Source organism: Oncorhynchus keta, chromosome 19 (genome assembly GCF_023373465.1).
Source record: "Oncorhynchus keta strain PuntledgeMale-10-30-2019 chromosome 19, Oket_V2, whole genome shotgun sequence".
Taxonomy (NCBI): Eukaryota; Metazoa; Chordata; class Actinopteri; order Salmoniformes; family Salmonidae; genus Oncorhynchus; species Oncorhynchus keta.
In genome coordinates, this window is record NC_068439.1 from 69,552,678 (window position 1) to 69,579,708 (window position 27,031).

Here is a 27,031-nt window from a genome sequence, read left to right on the forward strand (position 1 = left end):
GCAATAAGAATTGGTTGTCTAGAACGTCTGGAACAGAGAGTAAAAGGAGGTTTCTGGGGGCGATAAAATAACATCAAGGTATAATGTACAGACAAAGGTATGGTAGGATGTGAATACAGTGGAGGTAAACCTAGGTATTGAGTGATGAAGAGAGAGATATTGTCTCTAGAAACATCATTGAAACCAGGAGATGTCATTGCATGTGTGGGTGGTGGAACTAATAAATTGGATAAGGTATAGTGAGCAGGACTAGAGGCTCTACAGTGAAATAAGCCAATAAACACTAACCAGAACAGCAATGGACAAGACATATTGACATTAAGGAGAGGCATCCTTAGTCGAGTGATCAAAAGAGTCCAGTGAGTGGAGTGGTTGGTTTGGGGGTCACGGCGATTTAGACAGCTAGCCAGGACATCGGTAGCAAGCTAGCATAGGATGGAGGTCTGTTGTTAGCCACCTCTTGCATTCCGTCAGTAGATTAGTGGGGTTCCGTGTGGTAGAGGGGATTAGTCCAAATCACACAACAACAAAAATAAAATAAAAACAATATATATAGTTATAGAGGCCCAAGAAGAAACATAATAATAATAAAAATAAATAAATTGTCCGATTGTCTATTCTGAGAGCAGCCGGTAAGACAGCTAACGGTTAGCAGGCCGCAGATGGGCGTTCAGGTAACGTCACGACGGAGGAGCCAGCCAGATCTCCTTCGGGTAGATAACGTCGGCAGTCCAGTTGTGAAGGCCCGGTGGGGCTCCGCGTAGGCAGTAAAACGGGTCCGGATAGGTGACTGCAGCCCAGGAGTGATTGACGGAGCTCAGGAGTGATTGACGGAGCTGGCTAGCTCCGGAGTAATTGATGTTTGCTCCGGAATCGACGAGAGCAGATAGACACACGGATAGCAGCTAGCTAGCTGTGAGATTTGGGAATGAATGTCCAGAGAGCAGTTGAAATCCAAGGACATGGAGAGAAAAATTGGTCCGGTATGTTCCGTTCCGAGCCGCACTGCGCCGTACAAAACTGGCGATAGATTTTCGAGCTAAAGGATAGCTGATGACCACAAACCGTGGTTAGCTGAATACTAACGATTTGCCAGTAAAGAAGCTAACTAGCTTCTGAACTAGCTTCTGATTAGCTTCTAGCTAGCTCCTGGCTAGTTTCTGGCTAGCTTCTGGCTAGCTTCTTGGAGGATTGCAGATTTGAGGTAAATAATACTTATTTATAAATATAAATTGGTGAGGCGGGTTGCAGGAGAGTGTTTTGAAGATGAGTTGATGGAAAATAAAAAATTAAATGTACGTGAAAAAAAGTTGTAAATATATATATATATACAGGACACGACAAGACGAGGACAAAAGACGTCTGAACTGCTATGCCATCTCGGGCACAATATATGTCTGTGCCGGAGTCAGCTGGCTGGGCCACAGTGTGCTTTACTAGCCTGACTGCCCGTGTGTGCTACTGTCCTCTCCATGCTCATCTGTGGCAGCCAGACTCACTCGCTCGCACTCCTTCCTCTCAGAGGAGCTTTGCAGGCGGATTAATCTGCGAGGCCTGATGCAATCCCTCTTAGGCAGACAGACAGGAGGCTCAGCCCAGATCTACTGCCCTCCAGGCACCACTCCGCAAAGGATTTCACTGCTAGAGACAGACTTCCCAGCAAGACACCGTCCACTATTCCCTCTACCACCTAGTACCAAGTCCCACATTACATCCTGATAGTAGCATTTAACCGCACCATCTTCGTACAGCACACTGTGTCCACATAGGAAACCATGGTTTGAGACTGCCTCAGATTGAGACTGCACACACCGTCCTCCATCCCCCACCACCACTTGTTGTCCCACATCACATCCTGAAAGCAGCATTTACACACAAGGTCTTAGTAGTACACTGCCTCCACATATAACACGCTGCTGTTATTCTATCAGTACAGTGAATGTAATGGCAGTGCGTGTCTAATTTTACCTGGGCTCTCTGGACAGGTGAGGATGATACTCTCTACTTCTGCTGCTTGGGTCTGCTGTTGAGTGGTGCTGTAGTCTCTTCTGAGGGAACAATGGCACAGTCTGGTCAGAAGTCATTCAAAACAAAGCCTTTTGTTTTCTTGTCAACAACCATAACGAGGTAAACAAATCAATAACTCAAATTTGGAGATAAACAAGTTATGCAATTGGAGAGATTGGAGGGGGAAATGATCTAATATGATGAAACAACACATGGGGTGGATGGATGCAGGTTAAGGTAGCTAGTTAGTATAAACGCAACAAAGGTGGATGGATGCAGGTTAAGGTAGCTAGTTAGTATAAACGCATAAAGGTGGATGGATGCAGGTAATTAAGGTAGCTAGTTAGTATAAACGCACAAAGGTGGATGGATGCAGGTTAAGGTAGCTAGTTAGTATAAACGCAACAAAGGTGGATGGATGCAGGTTAAGGTAGCTAGTTAGTATAAACGCATAAAGGTGGATGGATGCAGGTAATTAAGGTAGCTAGTTAGTATAAACGCACAAAGGTGGATGGATGCAGGTTAAGGTAGCTAGTTAGTATAAACGCACAAAGGTGGATGGATGCAGGTTAAGGTAGCTAGTTAGTATAAGCACACAAAGGTGGATGGATGCAGGTTAAGGTAGCTAGTTAGTATAAACGCAACAAAGGTGGATGGATGCAGGTTAAGGTAGCTAGTTAGTATAAACGCACAAAGGTGGATGGATGCAGGTTAAGGTAGCTAGTTAGTATAAACGCACAAAGGTGGATGGATGCAGGTTAAGGTAGCTAGTTAGTATAAACTCACAAAGGTGGATGGATGCAGGTAATTAAGGTAGCTAGTTAGTATAAATGCACAAAGGTGGATGGATGCAGGTTATTAAGGTAGCTAGTTAGTATAAACGCACATGGCCACCGGCACCACTGCTTTGACTACAGCATGAGATGGAACAAAATACAATGTTGGAACAGGACAAAGTTCAGATCACTACAATGTATTACAGCACAAAGCATGGCTAAGCATATACAAGGTGCAATGTCTTCCCTTTCTTTTAGGTCAAGGTTGCTTTAGAAAGGAACATGAAGAGAGCAAGTCTAGTCTTGCTGTTACGAAACCAATAACAGACTGATTTTGCTGCACTCATTATGTCTAGGGGTCTTAGGCCTAGCTACCTGGTCTGTAACCTGACTCGTTTTGTCTAGGGGTCTTAGGCCTAGCTACCTGGTCTGTAACCTGACTCGTTTTGTCTAGGGGTCTTAGGCCTAGCTACCTGGTCTGTAACCTGACTCGTTATGTCTAGGGGTCTTAGTTTTAGCTACCTGGTCTGTAACCTGACTCGTTATGTCTAGGGGTCTTAGGCCTAGCTACCTGGTCTGTAACCTGACTCGTTATGTCTAGGGGTCTTAGGCCTAGCTACCTGGTCTGTAACCTGACTCGTTATGTCTAGGGGTCTTAGGCCTAGCTACCTGGTCTGTAACCTGACTCGTTATGTCTAGGGGTCTTAGGCCTAGCTACCTGGTCTGTAACCTGACTCGTTATGTCTAGGGGTCTTAGTTTTAGCTACCTGGTCTGTAACCTGACTCGTTATGTCTAGGGGTCTTAGTTTTAGCTACCTGGTCTGTAACCTGACTCGTTATGTCTAGGGGTCTTAGGCCTAGCTACCTGGTCTGTAACCTGACTCGTTAGGTCTCTGGGTCTTAGGCCTAGCTACCTGGTCTGTAACCTGACTCGTTATGTCTAGGGGTCTTAGTTTTAGCTACCTGGTCTGTAACCTGACTCGTTATGTCTAGGGGTCTTAGGCCTAGCTACCTGGTCTGTAACCTGACTCGTTAGGTCTCTGGGTCTTAGGCCTAGCTACCTGGTCTGTAACCTGACTCGTTATGTCTAGGGGTCTTAGGCCTAGCTACCTGGTCTGTAACCTGACTCGTTATGTCTAGGGGTCTTAGGCCTAGCTACCTGGTCTGTAACCTGGTTGGTGCTGGCACCTGGGGGAGGGTGCGTTGAAGTGGATCCTGGTAGAGTGTATTGCCAAAAGCTGGGTGTACACTACACAACTTTCAAAATCCTGACCGCTCACATTAAACAACATATTTCCTGTCGTTTTTTTTTTGTCTTGCCAACATAGTGGTGCTCAAACTAAACAATGTGGCACAGACTTGGGTCACACAATACATAGTACCCTCCAAGCTCATCATTAAGCTTGGGGCCCTGGATCTGAACTCTGCCCTGTGCAACTGGGTCCTGGACTTCCTGACGGGACACCCCCACGTGGTAAAGGTAGGCAACAACACCTCCACTACGCTGATCCTCAACACAGGGGCCCCACAAGGGTGCGTGCTCAAGCACATCCATGACTGCATGGCCACACACGTCTCCAACTCAATCATCAAGTTGCAGACAACAGTGGTAGGCCTGATTATCAAGCACGACGAGACAGCCTACAGGGAGGAGGTAAGGGCCCTGGCGGAGTGATACCAGGAAAATACCCAGGAAAATAACCTCTCCCTCAATTTAAACAAAACCAAGGAGCTGATTGTGGACTTCAGGAGACAGCAGAGGTTGGTTGGACATTTGGCTTGGCCCCTTACTAACTTCTAAAGATGCACCATTGAGAGCATCCGGTCGGGCTATTTCACCAACTGCACCGAATGCAACCGCAGGGCTCTCCAGAGGGTGGTGTGGTCTGCCCAACATCACCAGGGCCACACTGCCTGCCCTCCAGAACATCTACAGCACCCGGTGTAACAGGAAGGCCAAGAAAATCAACAAGGACCTCAGGCATCCGGGCCGTGGCCTGTTCACCATGCTACCTTCGAGATGGCGAGGTTCAGTACAGGTGAACCAAAGCTGGGACCCGGAGACTGACAAACAGCTTCTATCTCAAGGTCATCAGACTGTTAAATAGTCAACACTAGCCGGTACCCTGCCCTGAACTTTAGTCGCTGTCATTAGCCAGCCACCACCCAGTTAATCTACTCTGCACAACTGACTAGGTATTCCATTTCCCTACGTACACAGTCATGGAACACTGGTCACTTTAACAATGTTGACACACTGTTTAATCCACTTCATATGTATAAACTGTATTCTAGTCAAGGCCAATCCTATTTAACTATTGCTGTACATATTCTATCCACGTATTCTTCAGATATACTATATATATTCTATCCACATACTGTCCATAATGTCTATACATCACATCACATACACATATATATATAGTGCATTCGGCAAGTATTCAGACCCCTTGACTTTTACACAATTTGTTACGTTCCAGCCTTATTCTAAAATGGACTAAATATTTTTTCCCCCTCCATCAATCTACACACAATACCCCATAGTGGCAAAGCAAAAATAGGTTTTTAGTAATATATTACAAACCTTTTTTTAATTGGAAATAGTGGTGTGGGGGCTGTGCTTTGGCAAAGTGGGTGTGGTTATATCCTGCCTATTCGTCCCTGTCCCGGTGTGTAGTCGGGTGGGGCCACAGTGTCTCCCGACCCCTCCGGTCTCAGCCTCCAATTATGCTGCAGTAGTTTGTGTCGGGGGGCTAGGGTCGGTCTGTTATATCTGGAGTATTTCTCCTGTCTTATCCGGTGTCCTGTGTGAATTTAAGTATGCTCTCTCTAATTCTCGCTTTCTTTCTCTCTCTGAGGACCTGAGGCCTAGGACCATGCCTCAGGACTACCTGGCCTGATAACTCCTTGCTGTCCCCAGTCCACCTGGCCATGCTGCTGCTCCAGTTTCAACTGTTTTGCCTGCGGCTATGAACCCTGACCTGTCCCAGACCTGCTGTTTTCAACTCTCTAGAGACAGCAGGAGCGGTAGAGATACTCTGAATGATCAGCTATGAAAAGCCAACTGACATTTACTCCTGAGGTGCTGACCTGTTGCACTCTTTACAACCATTGTGAGTATTATTATTTGACCCTGCTGGTCATCTACGAACATTTGAACGTCTTGGCCTTGTTCTGTTATAATCTCCACCCGGCACAGCCAGAAAAGGACTGGACACCCCTCATAGCCTAGTTCCTCTCTAGGTTTCTTCCTAGGTTCTGGCCTTTCTGGGGAGTTTTTACTAGCCACCGTGCTTCTACACCTGCATAGCTTGTTGTTTGGGGTTTTAGGCTGGGTTTCTGTACAGCACTTTGAGATATCAGCTGATGTACGAAGGGCTTCATAAATAAATTTGATTTGAAATTTGAGTTGAAATATAACATTTCCATAAATATTCACACCCTTTACTCAGCACTTTGTTGAAGCACCTTTGTCAGAGACTACAGCCTCGGGTCTTCTTGGGTATGATTCTACTAGGTGTGCTTGGCACACCTGTATTTGGAGAGTTTCTCCCATTCTTCTCTGCAGATCCTCTCAAGCTGTCAGGTTGGATGGGGAGTGTCGCTGCACAGCTATTTAAAGGTCTCTCCAGAGATGTTCGATCAAGTTCAAGTCTGGGCTCTGGGTGGCCACTCCTGGACTTTCAGAGACTTGTCCAGAAGCCACTCCTGCGTTCTCCTGGCTGTGTGCTTAGGGTTGATGTCCTGTTGGAAGGTGAACCGTCGCCCCGAGTCGGAGGTCCTGAAGCGCTCTGGAGAAGGTTTTCATCCCCTCGATCCTGACTTGTCTTTCTGTCCCTGCCGCTGACTAACATACACACAGCATGATGCTACCACCACCATGCTTCAACTTATGGATGGTGCAGGTTTCTTCCATACGTGACACTTGGCATTCAGGCCAAAGAGTTCAATCTTGTTTTCATCAGACCAGAGAATCTTGTTTCTCATGGTCTGAGTGGCTTCTGAGGAATGGCTTCCATCTGGCCACTCTACCATAAAGGCTTGATTGGTGGGCGGCATGGTAGTCTAGTGGTTAGAGCGTTGGACTAGTAACCGGAAGGTTGCATGTTCAAATCCCCGAGCTGACAAGGTACAAATCTGTCGTTCGGCCGTCATTGAAAATAAAAATGTGTTCTTAACTGACCTAGTTAAATAAAGGTAAAAAATAGAAATTGGTGGAGTGCTGCAGAGATGTTGTCCTGGAAGCCACTGGAGTCTCCAATCTCCACAGAGGAACTCTGGTCATTCTGACAGAGCACCAGCAGGGACTTGGTCACCTCCCTGACCAAGGCCCTTCTCCCCTGACTGCTCAGTTAGGCCAGGAAGAGTCTTGGTGGTTCCAAACTTCTTCCATTTAAGAATGATGGAGGCCACTGTGTTCTTGGGGACCTTCAATGCTGCAGAAATGTTTTGGTACCCTTCCCCAGATCTGTGCCTTGACACAATCCTGTCTTGGAGCTCTGCAGACAATTAATTCAACCTCATGGCTTGGTTGTTGCTCTGACATGCACTGATAACTGTGGGACCTTATATAGACAGGTGTATACCTTTACAAAATAATGTCCAATCAATTGAATTTACCACAGGTGGACTCCAATCAAATTTTAGAAACATCTCAAGAATGATCAATGGAAACAGGATGCACCGGAGCTCAATTTCAAGTCTCATAGCAAAGGGTCTGAATACTTATGTAAATAAGGTATCTGTTTTTCTAAAAACCTGTTTTCAATTCGCCAAAATGAATTGATCAGATCGCCTAAATAAAGTGAGTAACATGTCTCTTTGACTGATTAGAGATCCAGCCCTACCGACTACTTTGAGAAAAAAAGCATTTTGTCAAATGAAACCATTCGGTAGCTCTAAATGCTATGTTATGCAGTACGACCATAGTGTGACTTCAGTGAGGACTCATACCTTTGGACAGGTTTCCTCATTGCAGCAGGAACATTGTGGGTGTGTTGAAAGGGTCTCCCCTGTAGAACAACTCCTTGAGATGGTGTTGGGCTGACTATTAAATAGTCAGTTCTGTTAGGCATCGGTGACGTCGTTGCTACCATGTTTGGGAGGTCACTGTAGTAGAGGAAGCAGAGGAACGACATTAGGTTTTTGCTATACACAGGTTGTAATGGTTCATTATGATATTTGCAGTTGTCAGCAAAACATTCCAACTTGAACTGAAGAGATACTTGCAACAGTAATATGTCATACCTTAGCCTCTTGTCACTTCCTGGTTTGTTTAGAGCCCCTATGTGATTATTTGTATTTGGCCTGTTTTCATATGTTTTTAGGGGATCCGCAGAAGAGAAATGCCTAAGAGCGGGGGACTGGTGTGGGGAGAGAGATTGAGAGTAGAGAACAGAGAAGGTAATTAACACAGGATCTGATGGCAGGTTGCAGGGCATTTCTGCACAGTACATAGATAATTATGTATGTCAGTGATGCTGCATGAAAACCGGATACACCCCTGTAGAGTATGACAATAACAATAACAGCACTGATCTGATGTCCTTGTTTTGAAGATTTTGTTATAATAGCCTAAAGTAAGATCACATTCACAATAAAGTTAATCAGATTAAATGTTCTGTGTATAATAACCGAGTGCTGTAAGCATCAAATGTCACAACATGAACTTTTCACCAGCAGCAGCATAAAACAGACCAATTTTGTTGGTAAAAATACAGAGTCCTCATGTTTTGGCAGAGAGATAGTGAGAGGAGAGCAAGATGGGCAGAATAACAATGACCTAAATGTGAGTTGTGTGGAGGGGGGCTAGATGAGGAGTTAGCCTACAGTACCTTCTGTCCCTCTGGGGAGGAGTGCTGCTGTCCGTCCATCTCCATGGTCACCACCGATGTGCTGCTTAGGAGAAAAGAAGAGCAAGAAAAGGGGTGGAAGAGAATGCTTAGATAATGCCTTGGTTTTATGTCCACTTAGGCCTTACCATTGGATAAACATACTGGGTACTTAACCAGTTTATGGATTACATACAGTACATTATTGGATTACAAATACATTGTATGTAACATCATGATTATGAGATACATGTACTGCAGATTTACAGTAACATCACTGTCAGGTTGTAGCTCTAGTGTAAAACAAAAGTCTACACACTTCTATCTCAACACAATGGCTCTGTATGCAGAGTGTGTGTACATGTGGCTGTGCGTGTCAGTGTACTGAGCTGACAGGCAGGCAGGCTCTCAAGTGGGAATAGTAATTCACAGAAGAGAGAGAGAGACTTGGGGTCTATCTTAGTCTGGTGGATACAGTGGGGTCAAATTGATGCAGTGCAGCGATGCTGAGTGCTGAAATGTGGTCCGGGAGAGAAGTGCTTACTCGTGTCTCCTCTGCTCTTCACTGCCTTCAGAAAGAGAAAAGCTCCAGTTCTGCTTGTACCCTCCATCTCGCCTGGCCTGTGATCTATCCAGAGCTTGAATATAATAAACCACAACTCACATCAGTTATTCGAGGCCAAATGAAGGCATCAGTTGAAATGGTCATGTGTACTTCCAGGAGTTCACTAATAATTGCAACATTGCTTGTATTAGCACCATATGTATAATTCAAATCATCAAAGAGCAACCTGATTCAAGTGTGATCTGAAAATCTAATTAGATAAATCAGATGTTAAGCCTCAGTCTAAAGTGAAGTTGTCAACACTGACTATCCCTGCTATGTTCTTTGATGAATAAAACTCAACTCATGCCTGCAAAAAAACTGTATGCAGAGGAGACACATTGGCAGCTGAGAACAGAGCAGGTGGTACCAAGGAGCTACTCCCCCTCTCTCTGACCCACAAGACTCATTTCCTGGTGACTCTCAAACATTTGCAACAGCCTTAGAGGCTTAGCAATATGCTGCTCGAAAATTAGACATTTTGGAGTTGTAAAATCTCACGAGAATCACAATAGCTAGTTTGGATAAAAAAACTTTTTTAAATGTTTTTTTTCATGAAAAGCAATATGAATGATGCATTGAGAAGTTGTGTTTTATTTTCGGTGTGGTCACCCTGTCATTCTTGCAATCACGTAATTGCAGGCCTCCCCGTATCAATGTCTGGGGATAAGGAAAGACATTTTACCTCTGTAGGGTAAATCCATTTCAATTCAATCCCTTTTTGATACCACCCCTTTTGATTTGAACAAAACCTTCCATACATATTTGCCCATTAAGTTACTTTTTGGACCTTAATGCTAAAACATTCAAGAGCTAAAGCTGCTCAAAGTTGACCTATTTTGCATAACCCACATCTATGTCTTCATCACTGGAAAAGAAAGACAGTTGAGAATGATATAATTTAAAAAGCTTACAAACAGGTTTGTCAATCTGTTTTATAATTTCTTGGGGGGTTAAATACCTTTTTTTTTTATGTTCACCTTAAATGTCAATTATTATTATTATATATTACTACTGAGTTCCAAACTGCCTCTGAAGGCAAAGTCAGCACAAGTACTGTTCGTCGGGAGCTTCAAGAAACGGGTTTCCATGGCCGAACACAAGTCTAAGATCACCACGCGCAATGCCAAGTGTCGACTGGAGAGGTGTAAAGCTCGCTGGCATTAGACTGGAGCAGTGGAAATGTGTTCTCTGGAATGATGAATCACGCTTCACCAGCTGGCAATCCGATGGACAAATCTATGTTTGGTGGATGCCAGGAGAACGCTACTTGCCCCAATGCATAGTGCCAAGTTTGGTGGAGGATGAATAATGGTCTGGGGCTGTTTTTCCATGGTTCAGGTTAGGCCCCTCAGCCCCAGTGAAGGGAAAACTTAACGCTACAGCATACAATGACATTCTAGACAATTCTGTGCTTCCAACTTTGTGGCAAAAGTTTGGGGAAGGCCCTTTCCTGTTTCAGCATGACAATGCCCCGTGCACAAAGCAAGGTCCATACAGAAATGGTTTGTCGAGATCAAGGTGGAAGAACTTGACTAGCGTGGACAGAGCCCTGACCTCAACCCCATCGAATACCTTTGGGATGAATTGAAACACCAACTGCGAGCCTAATCGCCCAACATCAGTAGTCGCCCGACCTCACTAATGCTCGTGGCTGAATGGAAGCAAGTTCCCGCAGCAATGTTCCAACATCAAGTAGAAAGCCTTCCCAGAACAGTGGAGGCTGTTATAGCAAAGGGGGACTAACTCAATATTAATGCCCATGATATTGGAATGAGATGTTCAACGAGCAGGGGTCCACATACTTTTGGTCATGTGTACAATTCTGAACATATTGTCACTTATAATGCAGAGGCACAAATAAATTGTCCAGTACACTTATTGTAAGCTGTTTTCATGTACATTTTCTAATGTCTAAGTTTCCAAGGTGACTCAGGCTTTACTAATTATTGTAAAGAAGTATCAGTGAACTGTATTCCGTAATTAGCTACAAAACAATAGCAATGCAATTTTGTTTTGCTGCTGTTGTCTGATATCCAACAGTCCATGATCAGCTCTGTTGACCATGAGAGTATTTTACAGAGAAAATGGGTTGATGCATACTATGTAGGCTCAGAATAACATGTGGCCCATTGTTTATCTGATCATCAATGACATGTGGTCCATTGTTTACCTTGTTACCTGGCAACAACCACAATGGTGTTTCAAAGAGCTGTCAGTCAAGGTGAGCTCAGAATTATAAGCTCCCCACCCAGGCTGTTTTTTCAGACGTTCTGGTGAGAGAACATGTTTGATTTCTTCAATTATGTGCATTTTAATAGCATACAAATAATATGGGTGATGTTTTGGTCATTCACAGGATATTTTTACTTGGGAAATTGGATGACTGTGCAGCACCTTTAATACAAAAACATATATTAAAATGTGTTTGTTTTGTTTGAAGTTGTGTTCTATGGAGCAATAGGCCTCAACTCCCCCACCCCTGTGGGACACACTGAATCTGAGACACCACATTCCACACTGGCATGGTGCTTAGCTACAGAAGTAGTCCCTTTCTTATTTTTGTGAATTAACTAGCTTATTTGACATTGCATTACTGTTACATGTGCATATGTACAATGTAGAAACATGCATGTTATATAGATAAAGCATATGCTTTGTCCTTCCTGGGTTGCTGGCTATTTACATAAACACCACAAGACTAGTTAGCTACTAACTTTGTTATGTGCTGTTTGAAATGAAGAGCCCTGGCTGTGCTTTACCTTAAAAAGCCGAAATAATACATTGTTTATAGGTAGCTAGCTAACCAACAAATAACGATACGTTGGTCCACTGTTGAAACTATGTCGCTATATATGAAAAAAAAATACCTGTAAAAGTATATACTAGTTGACAGGAAGGCCCGTCAACAATTAGGTAACTAACGTTAGCTAGCTAGGCCTTGCTGTCTGACCGTTCGCAAGTACAGTAACGTTACAACTTTACCCCATGCCACAGCAAGCTATCGATATTTATTTAACTAACGTTAATCCTGTAAAATACTGCGTAAACGTATCAGTCAATTAGTGTCCAATTTCCTACGATATGTAGCCAGCTAACAAGCTAGTACCAGCTAGTCTGATAGCCAGACATAGCTAACTTGCCTGAGTAACGTTGGCTATCATCAACAATAGCTACTAGCTAGTTTAGTAGATTTATTAATAATGATTCCATTTTAAATCGTGCATATTAGTTAAGTCGTTTTGTCCATGCAATGTCACAGCAGCTGTAAGTTATGGGAATACATGTAGTTAGGTCTGCAAGGCATAACGAACTTTAGTTAACTAGCTAGCTCGCCCTGAACATGATTGAACTCACGCGTACAATGTATCTGATGGCGTCTCATTCAACTAGGAATGCGATTGCTAAACGACATTGCCTTGTCTTCGCTATTAGGTGAATATAGTAACATCTTACCTTCAAAAAATCTTATATTGTGGGCCATGGTTTATTCCATGTTCTCTCTGTCAGATGGTGTTTGCTTCTCATCAGCGACCCGGGAACGCGATTAGGCTCTTTGTGTTTCTTTGAACAATGTGTCGATTACTTTTTTGTAGTCAAAAAACAAATTGCCAAATATACCGTACTGGTTGGTCTCAGAATGATTTTGTTAGCGCGACACACATTGTGTTCATTCGATTGTTACAAAGTAGCTAGCTAGCTATAAACTGTATGGCCAACATTATTTGGTAGCTAGAATAATTGCCTGGAAATGCCCCTATTGATTTGCCAATTATTGTTATTATTACTCATTCAGGTGCTAGATTTTTTTTTAATCAAAATAATACGTGCGTCGACTTGGGCACATCATCTGCTGCTGCTGCCTCCACGTAGCCTATTCTGTCTGTGAAGGTAAGGGCTTGCAAAGCTACTGTAAGTAGGCTCTAAATGCACCCATGGTTACAGTCATCTGCCATGATAAACTGCCTGACAAATTATTGCATGGAAATCATTGGGCATGTGTGCAACGAAGTGACAAAATATTTGGTGTAGCCATATCCACGTGAAGTAGGGTGCTTATTTTTTTATATACCCCCCCAAGGGGTGCTTTAAAATATATATATATATATATATGTAACGGATGTGAAACGGCGAGCTTAGTTAGCGGTGCGCGCTAAGTAGCGTTTCAATCGGTTACGTCACTTGCTCTGAGACCTTGAAGTAGTAGTTCCCCTTGCTCTGCAAGGGCCGCGGCTTTTGTGGAGCGATGGGTAACGATGCTTATAATAATAATAATAATATATGCCATTTAGCAGACGCTTTTATCCAAAGCGACTTACAGTCATGTGTGCATATATGCTTCGAGGGTGACTGTTGTCGTTGTGCGCAGAAGGTCCCTGGTTCGCGCCCGGGTTTAAAATTATACTGTTACATATATACACCCCCCCCACACACACACACATTTTGTGAACTAGGCATTTATTACACCTGTGTGAATGGAGAAAAACAACAGCATCCCTAACCCAAAACATATTCCTGCGGCCATGGATGACGCCTACTGATGATAGCAAAGTCAAATTTCTAGACGAACAAGAAAAATCGTCCCATCCCTACTGTTCAGCAGTGTTCACAGCAACACTGATCTCTGAAATACCACATCCCTCAATTCACTTTCCCAAACCACAGACAACTGATAGGTGGAGTCAACTCTCCAGTAGCAGCGTTTACAACCATCTCAGTAATTGATATATACACTAGAGGACATCAGGGATGCTGTTTTGAAGCCCCACGCCTCCATCTTGGCACTCCCCCACGTCGTAAAAATATTTTGGAAGTTGTAGAAATGCAAAATATGGGCCTATAAAAACATGTTCATTTTTGTAGAAGCTCTTATCCAGAGTGACTTACAGGAGAAAATAGAGTTAAGTGCCTTGCTCAAGGGCACATTGACAGAGCCTTGTCGGCTCGGGGATTGGAACCAACGGCCTTTCAGTTACTGGCCCAACGCGCTAACCTGCCATCCATTTTCCTGAAAGTATAATTTAACAAAAATGTAAATTAACAAAATAAATGTAATTTTTTTGTTGAAAAGTTTAATTGAAATACTGTAGAATTCAATTCATCCCTATTGAGGTCAAGGATCGGTAAGATGAACAGTTTCACATTAAACCCTGGTGCATGTTCAACTGTGGTATCAAATCTGCAAATGGTATTTCAGAAGACAGATCCAATAGGGTTGTCAATCTTACAGGAATTAGGTTCGGGATAGGTTCATCCTTAATACAATCTTGCAACGACTTTGCACAAAACTGGCAGTTGTTAGCTACAGACTATTTTTCCCATCCATGTCTGGTCTGCAGTTCCCTGAAAGACAGTACAGTCAAAATATTAACATGAAGTTTGTGCATGCATGTTCAAATGTATCATGATCAATTATGCTAATTGTATTTCAGAAGTCAGATCTGACAGGGTTATCAATCTTACAGGAATCAGGTTTGGGATAGGTTCATCCTTAATACAATCTTGCAACGAGTTTGCACAAAACTAACATATACTTACAGCTAGCTACAAGATGTACTTTTCCCATCCATGTCTAAACATACATATATATATATATATATATATATGGTGCTGACATGCAACTAACCATAGACAATAACCCACAAAATGGCAAAATAGGATCCCCAATCAGAGACAACGATAAACAGCTGCCTCTGATTGAGAACCAATTCACCATAGACCTACATATACCTAGACATACTAAAACCCCATAGATATACAAAAACCCTAGACAGGTAAAATACCTAGACAATACAAAAACTAAACGAACCACCCTTGTCACACCCTGACCTAACCAAAATAATAAAGAAAACAAAGTTAACTAAGGTCAGGGCGTGACAAATTCAGCATAAATAAATAATGAAACATGTTCAATTTGGTTTAAATAATGCAAAAACAAAGTGTTGGAGAAGAAAGTAAAAGTGCAATATGTGCCATGTAAGAAAGCTACATTTTAAGTTGCTTGCTCAGAACATGAGAACATATGAAAGCTGGTGGTTCCTTTTAACATGAGTCTTCAATATTCCCAGGTAAGAAGTTTTGGGTTGTAGTTATTATAGGAATTATATATTTCAATCTATACCATTTGTAGTTCATTAACCTTTGACTATTGGATGTTCTTATAGGCACTTTAGTATTGCCAGGGTTAGTATAGCCTCCGTCCCTCTCCTAGCTCCTACTTGGGCTCGAACCAGGAACACATCGACAACAGCCACACTCAAAGCAGCGTTACCCATGCAGAGCAAGGGGAACAACTACTCCAAGTCTCAGAGCGAGTGATGTTTGAAACGCTATTAGCGTGCACCTTGCTAAGTAGCTAGCCATTTCACATCACATCGGTTATACCAGCCTAATCTCGGGAGTTGATAGGCTTGAATTCATAAACAGCAGAGCTGCTGACAAAACGCACGAAAGTGCTGTTTGAATGAATCCTTATGAGCCTGCTGGTGCCCACCATCGCTCAGTCAGACTGCTCTATCAAATCATAGACTTAATTATAACATAATAACACACAGAAATACGAGCCTTAGGTCATTAATATGGTCAAATCCGGAAACTATCATCTCGAAAACAAAACATTTACTATTTCAGTGAAATACGGAACCGTTCCATATGTTATCTAACGGGTGGCATCCATCAGTCTAAATATTCCTGTTACATTGCACAACCTTCAATGTTATGTCATAATTACATAAAATTCTGGCAAATTAGTTCGCAACGAGCCAGGCGGCCCAAACTGTTGCATATACACTGACTCTGCGTGCAATGAACGCAAGAGAAGTGACACAATTTCACCTGGTTAATATTACCTGGATTTGTTTTAGCTAAATATGCAGGTTTAAAAATATATACTTCTGTGTTTTTGTTAGAAATATTATGAATAAATGAAAAAGAATATTCTCATTTTAAATAGAACTGTAACTAAGTAAACTTATACTCAGTTTTATTATATCTGACTAACAATATGAGTTCATAAGGGATTGTGTGACACGGACAAGGAGTAATTCAAGTTAATGAACACCATTCCAACTAGGAAGAAAGGAATGGTTTGTGGATTAAGTAAACAGATAAGGTAGTTAACCTATGGTTGAACCGATAAAACTGAGCTCTGGGGTGTTTTAGATAAGGCTGTGAGTGCATTCCTAGGTTCTGTTAATTAGAACTGTCAGCTAAGTGGTGATCGATAATGGTGAGGAGTCAAAAGTTAATTCAGCTGTGTTGTGTGTTGTGTGTCCTGTGTATGTGCTAGTGGGTCAGAATGAACTTTTAAAGTTCCCTTTGACCCGGTCGAGAGGAGGAGAATTCATTTTAGGAGCAATGAAATTACGTATATAAACTGTTGCTCGTGGTAACGTGGCAACGCGCTCCGAGAATAAATTCTGTTACTTATTATTGATAAGACTGGTCTCCGTCTATTTTATGCAAACAATTATCTTGCAAATTCTCTTGAAATAGATTAAGGGAATTAAATGAAAACACATTGGTATATTTAAATTACAATCACTTCTAAAGGCTTCTGTAATCCTGGTTACCTGTGCACATTCACTCTAAAATAATTCCCGCATCCATACACTGCACATGCCATTTGATGAATGGAAAGATGCATATGTTACAAAAGACCAAAAAGTTTAATGAATGAAATTTGGTTGTTGTCAAATAGGGCTACACTTTTAACCTGAATTGATGTGTATGCTGCTGTCCTTGCGCGTCTCGGTCACTCATTTCTGCCTTCGCAAAATGTATTTTTTTTTTAATGAAGACGATTCACTCATTTTTCAAGAAATGCAGTAATGATAAATAGTATAATAGCCTACTGTCACGGTCGTCCTCCTCTTCATCTGAAGAGGAGGTGAGAAGGATCGGAGGACCAAAATGCAGCGTGATATGTGTTCATCATGAATTTTAATAAAGAAAACACTGAACACTGAAACACTATACAAAAACAGTAAACAAAATAACAACCGTGAAGCTAATGCGAGCTGCGCTGAAACAAGCCATCAACATAGACAATCACCCACAAACAAACAGTGCAACCCAGGCTACCTAAGTATGATTCTCAATCAGAGACAACTAATGACACGTGCCTCTGATTGAGAACCATACTAGGCCGAAACATAGAAATACCCAAATCATAGAAAAACAAACATAGACTGCCCACCCCAACTCACGCCCTGACCATACTAAATAATGACAAAACAAAGGAAATAAAGGTCAGAACGTGACACCTACAGTTTTCTTGGCATCTTTGCTTTAATTATTGTGTTATAGGCTCATGTTGAAACGGTACGGCATACCCCCACTATTTATTTTCCCGGAGGACTGGACCGCTCCAGCTTACTTTCACCCCTGCTTCCATGAGAAATTCCATAATTTGGTGTTTTGTTGATGGTGGGCGAAAGTGCTATCTCAGGCACCGCTCCAGAACCCTTAAGTATTTAATTGGGTTGAGATCTGGTGACTGAGACTGCCATGGCATATTAGGTACACATCTAGTATCGGGTTGGAGTCCCTTTGCCTCCAGAACAGCCTGAATTATTGGGGGCATTCAACAAGGTGTCAGAAACATTCCAAAGGTATGTTGGCCCATGCTGACGCGATGGCATCACGCAATAATGCTTAATGTTATCCGGGATCCTTGGGACATCCCTAACCCTAACCTTTACCCCTAGCCTTACCATTTTAAATGTCAACTTCAATAGGGTAAGGTCCCAGATAGCATGGACTCCAAAATAATGGCCTGTCCAGCATTTTTATACATGATCTTAAGCATAATGGGATGTTAATTGCTTAATTATGGAAGTATGTATGGAAGCACCTGCTTTCAATATACGTTGTATCCCTCATTTACTAAAGTTTTTCCATTATTTTGGCAGTTACCTGTATGTAATAACTTTCCATTTCATTAGAAAATAATCAATTTATCTTAAATAATCAGATAAAAATCTGTAAAATGTGCGGTGTGTAGTGGCATGTCCTGAAATGCTTCCAGATTTCGAGAGCTTGGGACTATAAAGTTCTATCTACAAAAATATATTTCGGAGATATTTGGCTTTAACGTTCCGAACCCTCAGTGGTTTTAATGGTGTCAGCAATTTGTATAGAGTATTATTTTGAACTTAACCACATTCATTGGGGTATTTAGAGTACTATATAGGTAGAGAGCCTTGTTCTGTTCAATGTTATTTCAATAACTACATTTAGGCAAATGCAGATAGCACCTTATAGTCCCAAGCTCTCGCATTTCTCCAACGCATAGGCTTAACATAGGCTTAATACATCATGTACTTCCACTGTATAGACACATGGTCAAGTAGCCTATCCATGTTCTCCACCAAAACTTGATTATGGTAAAGCAGTAAAGCTTGGAAATATAATTAATGATATGTATTCATAGCCTACCAGCCTGTAACATTGATGTATGATAATATAATAATAATAATAATAATAAATGCCATTTAGCTGACGCTTTTATCCAAAGCGACTTACAGTCATGTGTGCATACATTCTACGTATGGGTGGTCCCGGGAATCGATAATAACTGAAAGGGTTCTTTCTATGTTCCCTGTAATATACCACAGATGAGGGATTTGATACGTAAGGCTAAAGATACCCATGTCTATTTAGGGGGGTTGGTCAATTTTATCCAGGGACTGAATTACATATTATGTAAGGTCTCACGTGTGCCGTCCAGACATTCACCTTGTTTAATGTCTCTCAGTGTTATAACTAAATCTCACTTACAACTGACTGGTGATGAGTGATTTCCTCAAACTCATCTAACAGTTGTTTTAATATCTAAAACAAGTGTTGAACCTCATCCAAATAGGTAGGATTCAGAAGAAATGTATCCAATGTTGTTTTGGTTTTCCTTGCCCATAAAACCTTACATGGACCTTGATTTTACAAGCACATTTAAACACTTCCCCAAAATAGGTCTGGTTGCTATGTGACAGAGAGCTGCCTCGCTGCCTCATTTACCTATTTATCTCACTGAGCCGTGGATTGGTCTATTGAGGGTCGTATCAAATTCTATATGTAGCATGTCTCCCAATTGAACACACCAATGTCGCTGTTAGCCAGATGGAATGACCGAGCTTGATTCAATGCACCCTGCAGTTTTATTCAGTTGGTAAAAATAACTTTATAAGATACTGACCGGATGAGTATCCTGTAGATTAACCCCAGATTAATTGCCCAACAGAGAGGTCCTGACCATGATAACCATCTTGGAGCATTAGGAAGCAGAGAGGAGAGGCCCTGACTCAATTGTTAGTAATGAACAGTGGTTTGGTTTCCGCTCCCTGTGCATTAGCATGGCAAGGAAGACTGTAACCATAGCCACGGTTATGAGCAGATTGCACCTTCGCCCTTCATATTCCGGAAAGACTAAAAATAAATGAACAATAAACTTCCAGTTGTCATGTTACTGTTGTTAGGCTACATGTCAGAATGAAGATTGAACGTGGACATAATAATGAAAAAGGATGGATAGAATTAGGATAGAATTGTAGGGAAACAGCAGTATGTCATCTACACATAAACATTCTCACCAACCACTAGATTAATAAAATACTTGGACTTTGAAACAGTTTGGTCACTTTAACAGCCATGTCTCTCAAGTGACTCATGTTAACCTCAATCTCAATGTAAGGATCACCATCAGCTCTGGGCTAAAAATATAGAATGATCCTTTTCAAACAACATCGGCTCTCGCACCAGCTTTATGATTTCATTGGGGCGTGTAGATGTTAACATTCAAGTATAATAAGTTGTGCATTAGCAGGACCTCCATGTGAACATATACATCTGTTTCTGAAGTACTGAATAGCATTACAGTAAGTAAAGGGTTGTGTCCCAATTAGCACTCTATTTCCAATGTAGTGCTCTACCTTTGACCTGGGTCCATAGGGCTCTGGTCAAAAGTAGTGCACTACATAGGGAATAGGTTGCCATTTGGGACGCACATCAGATGCCATGTTTCAACAAGGAGACCTACCAACTGTCTGAAGTTCCATCTTTCATGTGTCATTATAGAAACTACTTGATTAATTGAGCTTTAATTTAGTTTTATTGGAAAGAGTCGACAAGTTGAGTTTATTATTTACTATATAATGGTGAGTGGTGGTGCAGCTGGAGTTTCTCTCACAGTGAAGGTTTACGGTACACGAATACCATAATTGAAACAAAGACGTGTTGTTCAAGTGGCTCGGTGCGAAAGCCATTGTAAATTACAACGTGATTAAGGTCATACACCCCTGCCCAATAAAGCCGATGACCCTTTGGTGTCAACAGAGCCTATGTTTGTTAAGGCAGCAGAACTCTCACAGGAGTGAATAACTGCTCTTCATTTATATTGCCATGTTTTGACTTGTTTTTATTGGGAACAAATGTTCTCATATTTATGGCTCTCGATAAATTATTTTGGTTTGAAAAGGCTAACTTGGCCCCTGTGCAGTATCAGTAGTCTAATCCTTCTTTTGAAAAATTGTTGAGCAAACCAATGGATGCATAATGTTGGACTACCTTTTACACAAAATAATAAAATAACTTCTGAAGGGTTGTGTAGGTTACCTTCTAAATCTAATCTGTTAGTTACTAACTATATGTCCAAAATTGTAATCAGTAACATAACTTTTGGAATACCCAAACTCAGTAATGTAATCTGTTTACTTTTGAATTACTTTCCACTTAAGAGGCATTAGATGAAGATTAAATCAAATGCATTTGGTGTGTCATCATAGTGGTCTCTGACTTGTGCTCATCATTTGGTGTGTCATCATAGTGGTCTCTGACTTGTGGTCAGACTCGCTCAGGTGTCATTTTGAAGGCAGGAAGGCGTCATAATACATTTTTATGCAAACATACTTCCTGAATTTACAAGTAATCCAAGAAGTAATCATCTAGTTTTTCAAAAGTATTCTTAATCTGATTGCAATATTTTTGCTGGTAATGTAACTGATTACAGGGCAATACTTTGTTTGTAATCAGATGACTACATGTAATCAGTAACTCCCCAACCCTGCTTAAATGGTTGAAGGCAAAATGGTGATCTCATATTATTTATCTGCAATTTTCTCATTTGCTTCTTAGAAAAGATGACTGCATTGACTAACCAGGAAGAGATTGAGCTCTGCCTCTGCTCTGGTGGGAGTGGTTGAGCTGGACTTCCCCTGCCTGCTTCAGAGTGGGATAGTTCAGCTGTCTGAGAGGCTTGGAAAAGCCTCCTTCAATCTGCTCAGCTGCTAACAGCCATGAGTGACTGAGAACACTTGTTATATATAGTTCCCCACTACACTCAAGAGTTCTACACTCTCCTGCCCAGGAACAACAGGGGAAAAGGCAGGGTCTTGGCTTCTGACAAAGGCTGTATGCACTTACAGCATCTACCCTCCTCTCCATCTATCTCTGGATATCTCTATTTGAAGGGAAAACTGTGGCAAAAAGTGACAGTTAAAGCAACTCTGACCACCTCCTCTTGTCTGCTGGTCTCTCTCTCTCTCTCTCTCTCTCTCTCACTCACTCACTCACTCACCGCCTCACTGTGACTCTGCTGACCCAAACCCCTGGGTTAGGACAAAGCTTGGGGTTTATCTTCAGACGGCTTTTCATTGCCTCTGTAACTTTGACAGGAGAGAAGAGGAGAAGCAAGGTAGAAGAGAAGAGTAACAGGAGAGAGGATGGATATCTTTTGACAAATCTAGCTGTATCATGCTGTCTCTTTTTGACACACACAGTCAAGGTAACTGAAGTGCATTGAGACATTGAGGAGACACTGTTTTTACTGTGGGACTTGATTCTCAGTAACTCAGATATTCACCTTTTAACCTGTCATCACCTGTGATTTGGAACCATTTAGAACAGGTAAGGAAAAATTCCATTCATAAAGTGGAATGAATTGCTACACTCACTGCTGTACTTCGTGAAAGACTTGTGTCTACTGAGAATGGCTTTATAGACAGTAGTTCTCCATAATGAATAAGATGTTACTTAGAATTAAACATACATGCCGTTTCTGTTTCAGTCCATGGTTCAGTGTTGATTCATTCTTGATAACATCCATTAACCCATGTGTGTAGAGGTTGACCCAATCATGAATGGGTCAGAGTGGAACACATTGTGAATCAGTGAGTTGGTAAAGAACATTAGTTTTGTTGCCACTGGTTCTGATGTCCGGTTCAGGCTCAACTCAGGAAATGATACATTAGGAGGTTAATTGATTACATATTTTACCAGAAGAAAGCTTTAGCTCCCTCTCTCTCTAGATTTTCAATCTTTTATTATCAAAAAAAACGATGGCATGCTGGTTTTTGGTCCACGGGCCACCTGTTGCCGACCACTGCAATGGTTGTTCAACTTTCTCAGGACTGTGAAAATCTTTGAAACATGTCAAACGTGTTCAAGTTGAATAACAGTCGAACTAAGAACAAGTTGAACAAGTTAAATTGAAGTACTTTGTGTTCACGAATATCTCTCCTTCTTAACCTAAGGAGACATACAGTACATTACATGGACAGATAATATCTTGTCTCTCCACTTAGACGTTTTCCCAGGTGAAAACAAAAGCTGTACCCAAAGGGCTTTATTCTGATAAGCTCTTCCATGAGCGCCCCCTCTGTTTGAAGGCACAAAGTGAACAGTGGAGCTGCCTCACCCCTTCTGTTACTCCAGTGGCAGCCAGTGGTCCCATGTGACTCGGTCGGTCAAGCATGGCGCTTGCAACGCCAAGGGTTGTGGGTTTGATTCCCAGCGCCACGCATACTATGTACAATGTATGACTGTAAGTCGCTTTGGATAAAAGCATCTGTTAAATGGCATATACTGTATGATGTGGGCTCTGCCAGCCTGTGGTACCATTCATCCCTAGGCGTTCTAAGGAACTTTTCATTAATAACTTTTCCCACTGATTTTATTGTAAGTTATTTTGAATCAGATCTAAAGAGTTTTCCTCTCCGTGATGATACAATAAATGTCTGCTGTCCATGCGGATTAGAGAGGGCTTCAGTGGCTTTGCGTCATCACATCATTGTCATCGGTGATAGGAACTCCACACAGAAATCCTGTGTGTTATGTGGGGGATGAGCAAGGGGTTTAAAATGTCTGTCATTTGTAATAGACAGCTCATAGGTCAGCTTGTTTTGATATATTTTTGACAGTGCCAATAGAGTTCAGAATAACTAAAGACATAGTGAGGTCCTGTTGCATATAAATGCCAATTTCTGAGAGGGCAATTTACAAGGATCTCATTTTTTGGGTAATTTATAAGGATATTATTCTGGACAATTTTACACGTCCTCCTTAATCTCCATTAACAAGCTGGAATGATTTTAATGGAGTGTACCTTTTTGGACAGATTATTGACACATTGGGTAGTTAACGGGTATTATGTATGAACACTCGGAAACTCAGGGGCTCTCGAGTGGCGCAGCAGTCTAAGGCACTGTATCTCAGTGCTAGAGGCGTCACTACAGACCCTGGTTAGATTCCAGGCTGTATCACAACTGGCCGTGATTGGCCATAGGGCGGTGCACAATTGGCCCAGCGTCGTTAAGGTTTGGCCGGGGTAGGCCGTCATTGTAAATATGAATTTGTTCTTTAACTGACTTGCCTAGTTAAATAAAGGTTAAGTAAAATGACTGCCTGTGGATGTCTCTCCTCTACTCCATTCTGTCTAGAACTCAGATTGTCATTCTGCATTCCCTTGTGGTCTTGTAACTTTCTCTGGCAGCACTTGTCTCTAAATCATCTGATTTACTGTGTGTCGGTGGCATCACTTCACTGGCAGCCAAAGCCCAAGTGATAAGACAGTGAACCATGAGATCACTTAACTAATTTAGCTCAGCAATCTTCCAGTGATGGAAACAGCAGTGCAGGTCCTCATGTTTGGTTTCATAACAACAGCACCTCTGTTCTCATGACAACAAAATAAGGGACTAGAGAGAGATGGATTACATTTGCCTTCTTACCAGATAGGATATCACAATGAAATATTAATATTATCCCTGTCTGTCAGAGACCAGTGAAATATTACTTTATTATCTCTGTCTGCCATAGATCAGTATGTGCACTTCCTTAAAAAAAAAGTATCTCAAGAATGTTGAATGGAGATGACTGATGTGATCGTTTGAGTGAATAACCCATTGTCAGCAAAATGCTGTGGGTGATTTTACATCCCTCAAGAGCCTCATAGAACATGATCAATGGAAGCTATGCACTGCCACCATGCTATTTAACATTCCATATCAACCCACCCTTCATGGAATCATCCAGCTTGCCTACACACTGAAGAATGGAAGGTGAGTTACGTGGGATAGACAGCAGGACCAAGACATGCACAAACACACACACACACACACACAGACACGCACATACACAGAGCAATTTAGAGCGTCTCTGGATTCTTCACTCATTATCAGCTCGAACAGCTGCATCTGAGGCAACACAGAATCATTTCCAGCCCTTGCTATTGGACTGCTCCTAACAAAGGGAATGAAATTATAGCAGGTCAGCTGATTCAATTCAGCTTTGTAAGAGCCGCTGTACGATGTGTATTTTCACCTGAATGAGGGACCATTTGAAATTTGTGTTCGCAATATAACACATCTTTCAACTCACCTTTACTAATATAAAGACTTATTAGCATGTTATTTAGAAAAAAATATTATATTTACTGTAAGATAAGTTAATTTTGTGAGCTGTCTTTTTTTTCTTGCAAGAATTTAGTCCTCGTCCTATTTATCCTGACTTACAGAGGTTATGTGTATGTGTTTTCTGTGAAACTGATGACAACCAAATAGTTGAGTGTTTCATGCTTAGGGAGAAAATAGGCTGTAAATACCAAAATAATAAAACACACAGTTAGCATTAATCCCCCTGCTCACACACTTTCCTCTCTCCCCCTTTCTCCTTCCTTCACTCTCCCTCGTAGATGTCTCTTCGTCTCTCGCTTTGAGGGAAGTGACTTCATCGTCATTCCACTAGAAAGGCATTTGAGACTGGCCAGCTTGACAGAGGACTGCAGCTGGCCAATGATGTCAGTTTGCTAGACCCATAGCCACGTATTAGACATGAGCACATAGGCTTGCAAAGATAGATACAAACATGCCATACATTTTGCTCATTCATTTTCATTGCTGTTTGACTGGGAATTGAATGGGATTGTAAGAGGAGAGGCATGATGATGTTAGGGGAAGTCAAGTTATGGTCAATCTGATTCCTGCTAAAACCCCTGACCTGGCTTCTTGTTTAGAACTTACAACTTTGTCAAGAGTCTGATTTCTAATTTTATACCAGCCTTTCCATGAACCCTGCTGCTCACTCATTGTCGGACTTCACATACCCTTGTAAGGTGGCAGATAATTATGTCATGTAATGTTGCCAAAGGATGTGGATCATCAACTCAAATATACCACTCTACGAATCACAGAAGTCTCTTCTGTGACTCAGACTACCAGATAGTGCTCCTTCAAATTATAAGGCTATCTTGATAACCCTGACATTTCAGAAACCATTTAATCTTCCCCTTTGTTTTTCTGATAAGAGTAAGAATACATTCTGTCCAACTCCAATGTTGGAAGCCCTACAGATGATTGTAGAGGTGTACTATATGTATGAGTGTATGTGGGGGTCCAACACTAGCAGGTGGGTTCTGCGCGGGCCAGGGGGGAAGTGAGATTAACATCTGAAATACTACAGATTGGAACCTGACCAGGACCCAGTGATATTCTATTCCCAGTCCACTGTATACATCAGCACTTAATGCAGTAAGCGCTCAATATTAACAGCGGACTATATCTTTGTACAGTGTAGTGTGTTGAGGTCTGCCGAGTTACATTTACACAGTGGTAAGCTGTCCCCAGAGGTTTAGTAAAATGTATATCAGTGGTCTGGACATTTTTATTTGGTGTAACAAACCATAGCATTACTAACTGATACAGCACATGGCGTTGTGGAATATGTAACCTAACCAGATGCATATAACCAGATGACAATGTTGTTCTATTTACACAGTCTATAACTTTGTCTGTCTGAACCCATGGAGACAGTTTTCCTTCTTGTACAGAGTTTCACAGACTTTTGTTTAACCACCCTGGTCTGGACCCTGAGTCACCCGTGACCCCACCTGACCTTTGGTCACAAGGTTGTCTTGGTCCTGATAGGTAGGAGACTTCAGGAAGTGACTGCTTTCCACTGCATTTACAGAGAGTTGTGACATCAAAAAGACAGAGTGACCTCTTGAACCTATAAACTCTCAGTGATATGCGTCTCACAGAGGGAGACTGAATAATAATATGCTGTAGCTAATCAGTCTACCCCAGAGGTGACCAGAATCTCTGCACAGAGTCATGGGGGTTCCATTCGAGCTGTGTTCTCATTAGAAGTGACTTATCGTAACTTTGTTTTAGTTTTGATAGCTTTGTTTGGATTGTTCCCTCCCCCCAACCCCAGCTGGCAGTGGTACTTACTGACAGTGGCAGCTGAACTCATGAATACAACATGGTGCAAAGCAGACTCCCAGAGAGAGCTCACTCAATCATCTGATAAATGAAGTGCAAAGCTGTGTGAAGTTCTGATGTTGAACACAGCTCTCTGTACTGTGTACCCCATACAGGGTTGTCAAGACGACCACAACATAATATTTAGCTTTTGGAAATGGGGTGACATCTACTCAGCATATTATCACCATTATTATTCTCAGATGAGTATAGCTATGGCAAGTGTATGGTCAGTTACGCCTCTAACTTTGGTTACGCTGCTTTTTCTCCCCTTCACTCCGA

General features: G+C 41.9%; 2 protein-coding genes and 2 non-coding genes across 55 annotated transcripts in view; 1 reads left to right on the top strand and 3 right to left on the bottom strand.

The window, feature by feature from the left end:
• LOC118398782 (sentrin-specific protease 6-like) overlaps window positions 1-13,157 on the bottom strand; it is a 37,129-nt gene extending 23,972 nt beyond the window's left edge. For 49 of the 50 annotated variants that reach the window (XM_052471199.1, XM_052471198.1, XM_052471191.1 and 46 more), the window contains exons 1-6: window positions 12,675-13,157; window positions 9,159-9,252; window positions 8,618-8,681; window positions 8,031-8,146; window positions 7,737-7,892; window positions 1,969-2,048 (exon numbers count right to left, since the gene is read on the bottom strand). In XM_052471199.1, the coding sequence (XP_052327159.1) occupies window positions 1,969-2,048; window positions 7,737-7,892; window positions 8,031-8,146; window positions 8,618-8,681; window positions 9,159-9,252; window positions 12,675-12,702 (538 nt within the window). In that variant the 5' untranslated portion in view covers window positions 12,703-13,157. The remainder of the gene's footprint in view (window positions 1-1,968; window positions 2,049-7,736; window positions 7,893-8,030; window positions 8,147-8,617; window positions 8,682-9,158; window positions 9,253-12,674) is intronic. The other variant, XM_052471200.1, reaches the window with a different exon arrangement.
• A 1,251-nt stretch (window positions 13,158-14,408) lies between these two features.
• On the bottom strand, window positions 14,409-14,480 carry LOC118398902 (small nucleolar RNA SNORD50). Its single transcript, XR_004828723.1, has one exon. It is a non-coding gene; the product is annotated as a small nucleolar RNA SNORD50 (small nucleolar RNA).
• A 163-nt stretch (window positions 14,481-14,643) lies between these two features.
• Window positions 14,644-14,715, bottom strand: LOC118398903 (small nucleolar RNA SNORD50). Its single transcript, XR_004828724.1, has one exon. It is a non-coding gene; the product is annotated as a small nucleolar RNA SNORD50 (small nucleolar RNA).
• Window positions 14,716-21,357: 6,642 nt separating this feature from the next.
• The window catches only part of LOC118398784 (filamin-A-interacting protein 1-like), a 29,999-nt gene continuing 24,325 nt past the window's right edge, over window positions 21,358-27,031 (top strand). Inside the window, exon 1 of one of the 3 annotated variants that reach the window (XM_035794487.1) lies at window positions 21,358-22,118. The gene's annotated coding sequence lies outside the window, so the exon portion shown is untranslated. The remainder of the gene's footprint in view (window positions 22,119-27,031) is intronic. The other 2 variants (XM_035794485.2, XM_035794486.2) reach the window with 2 other exon arrangements.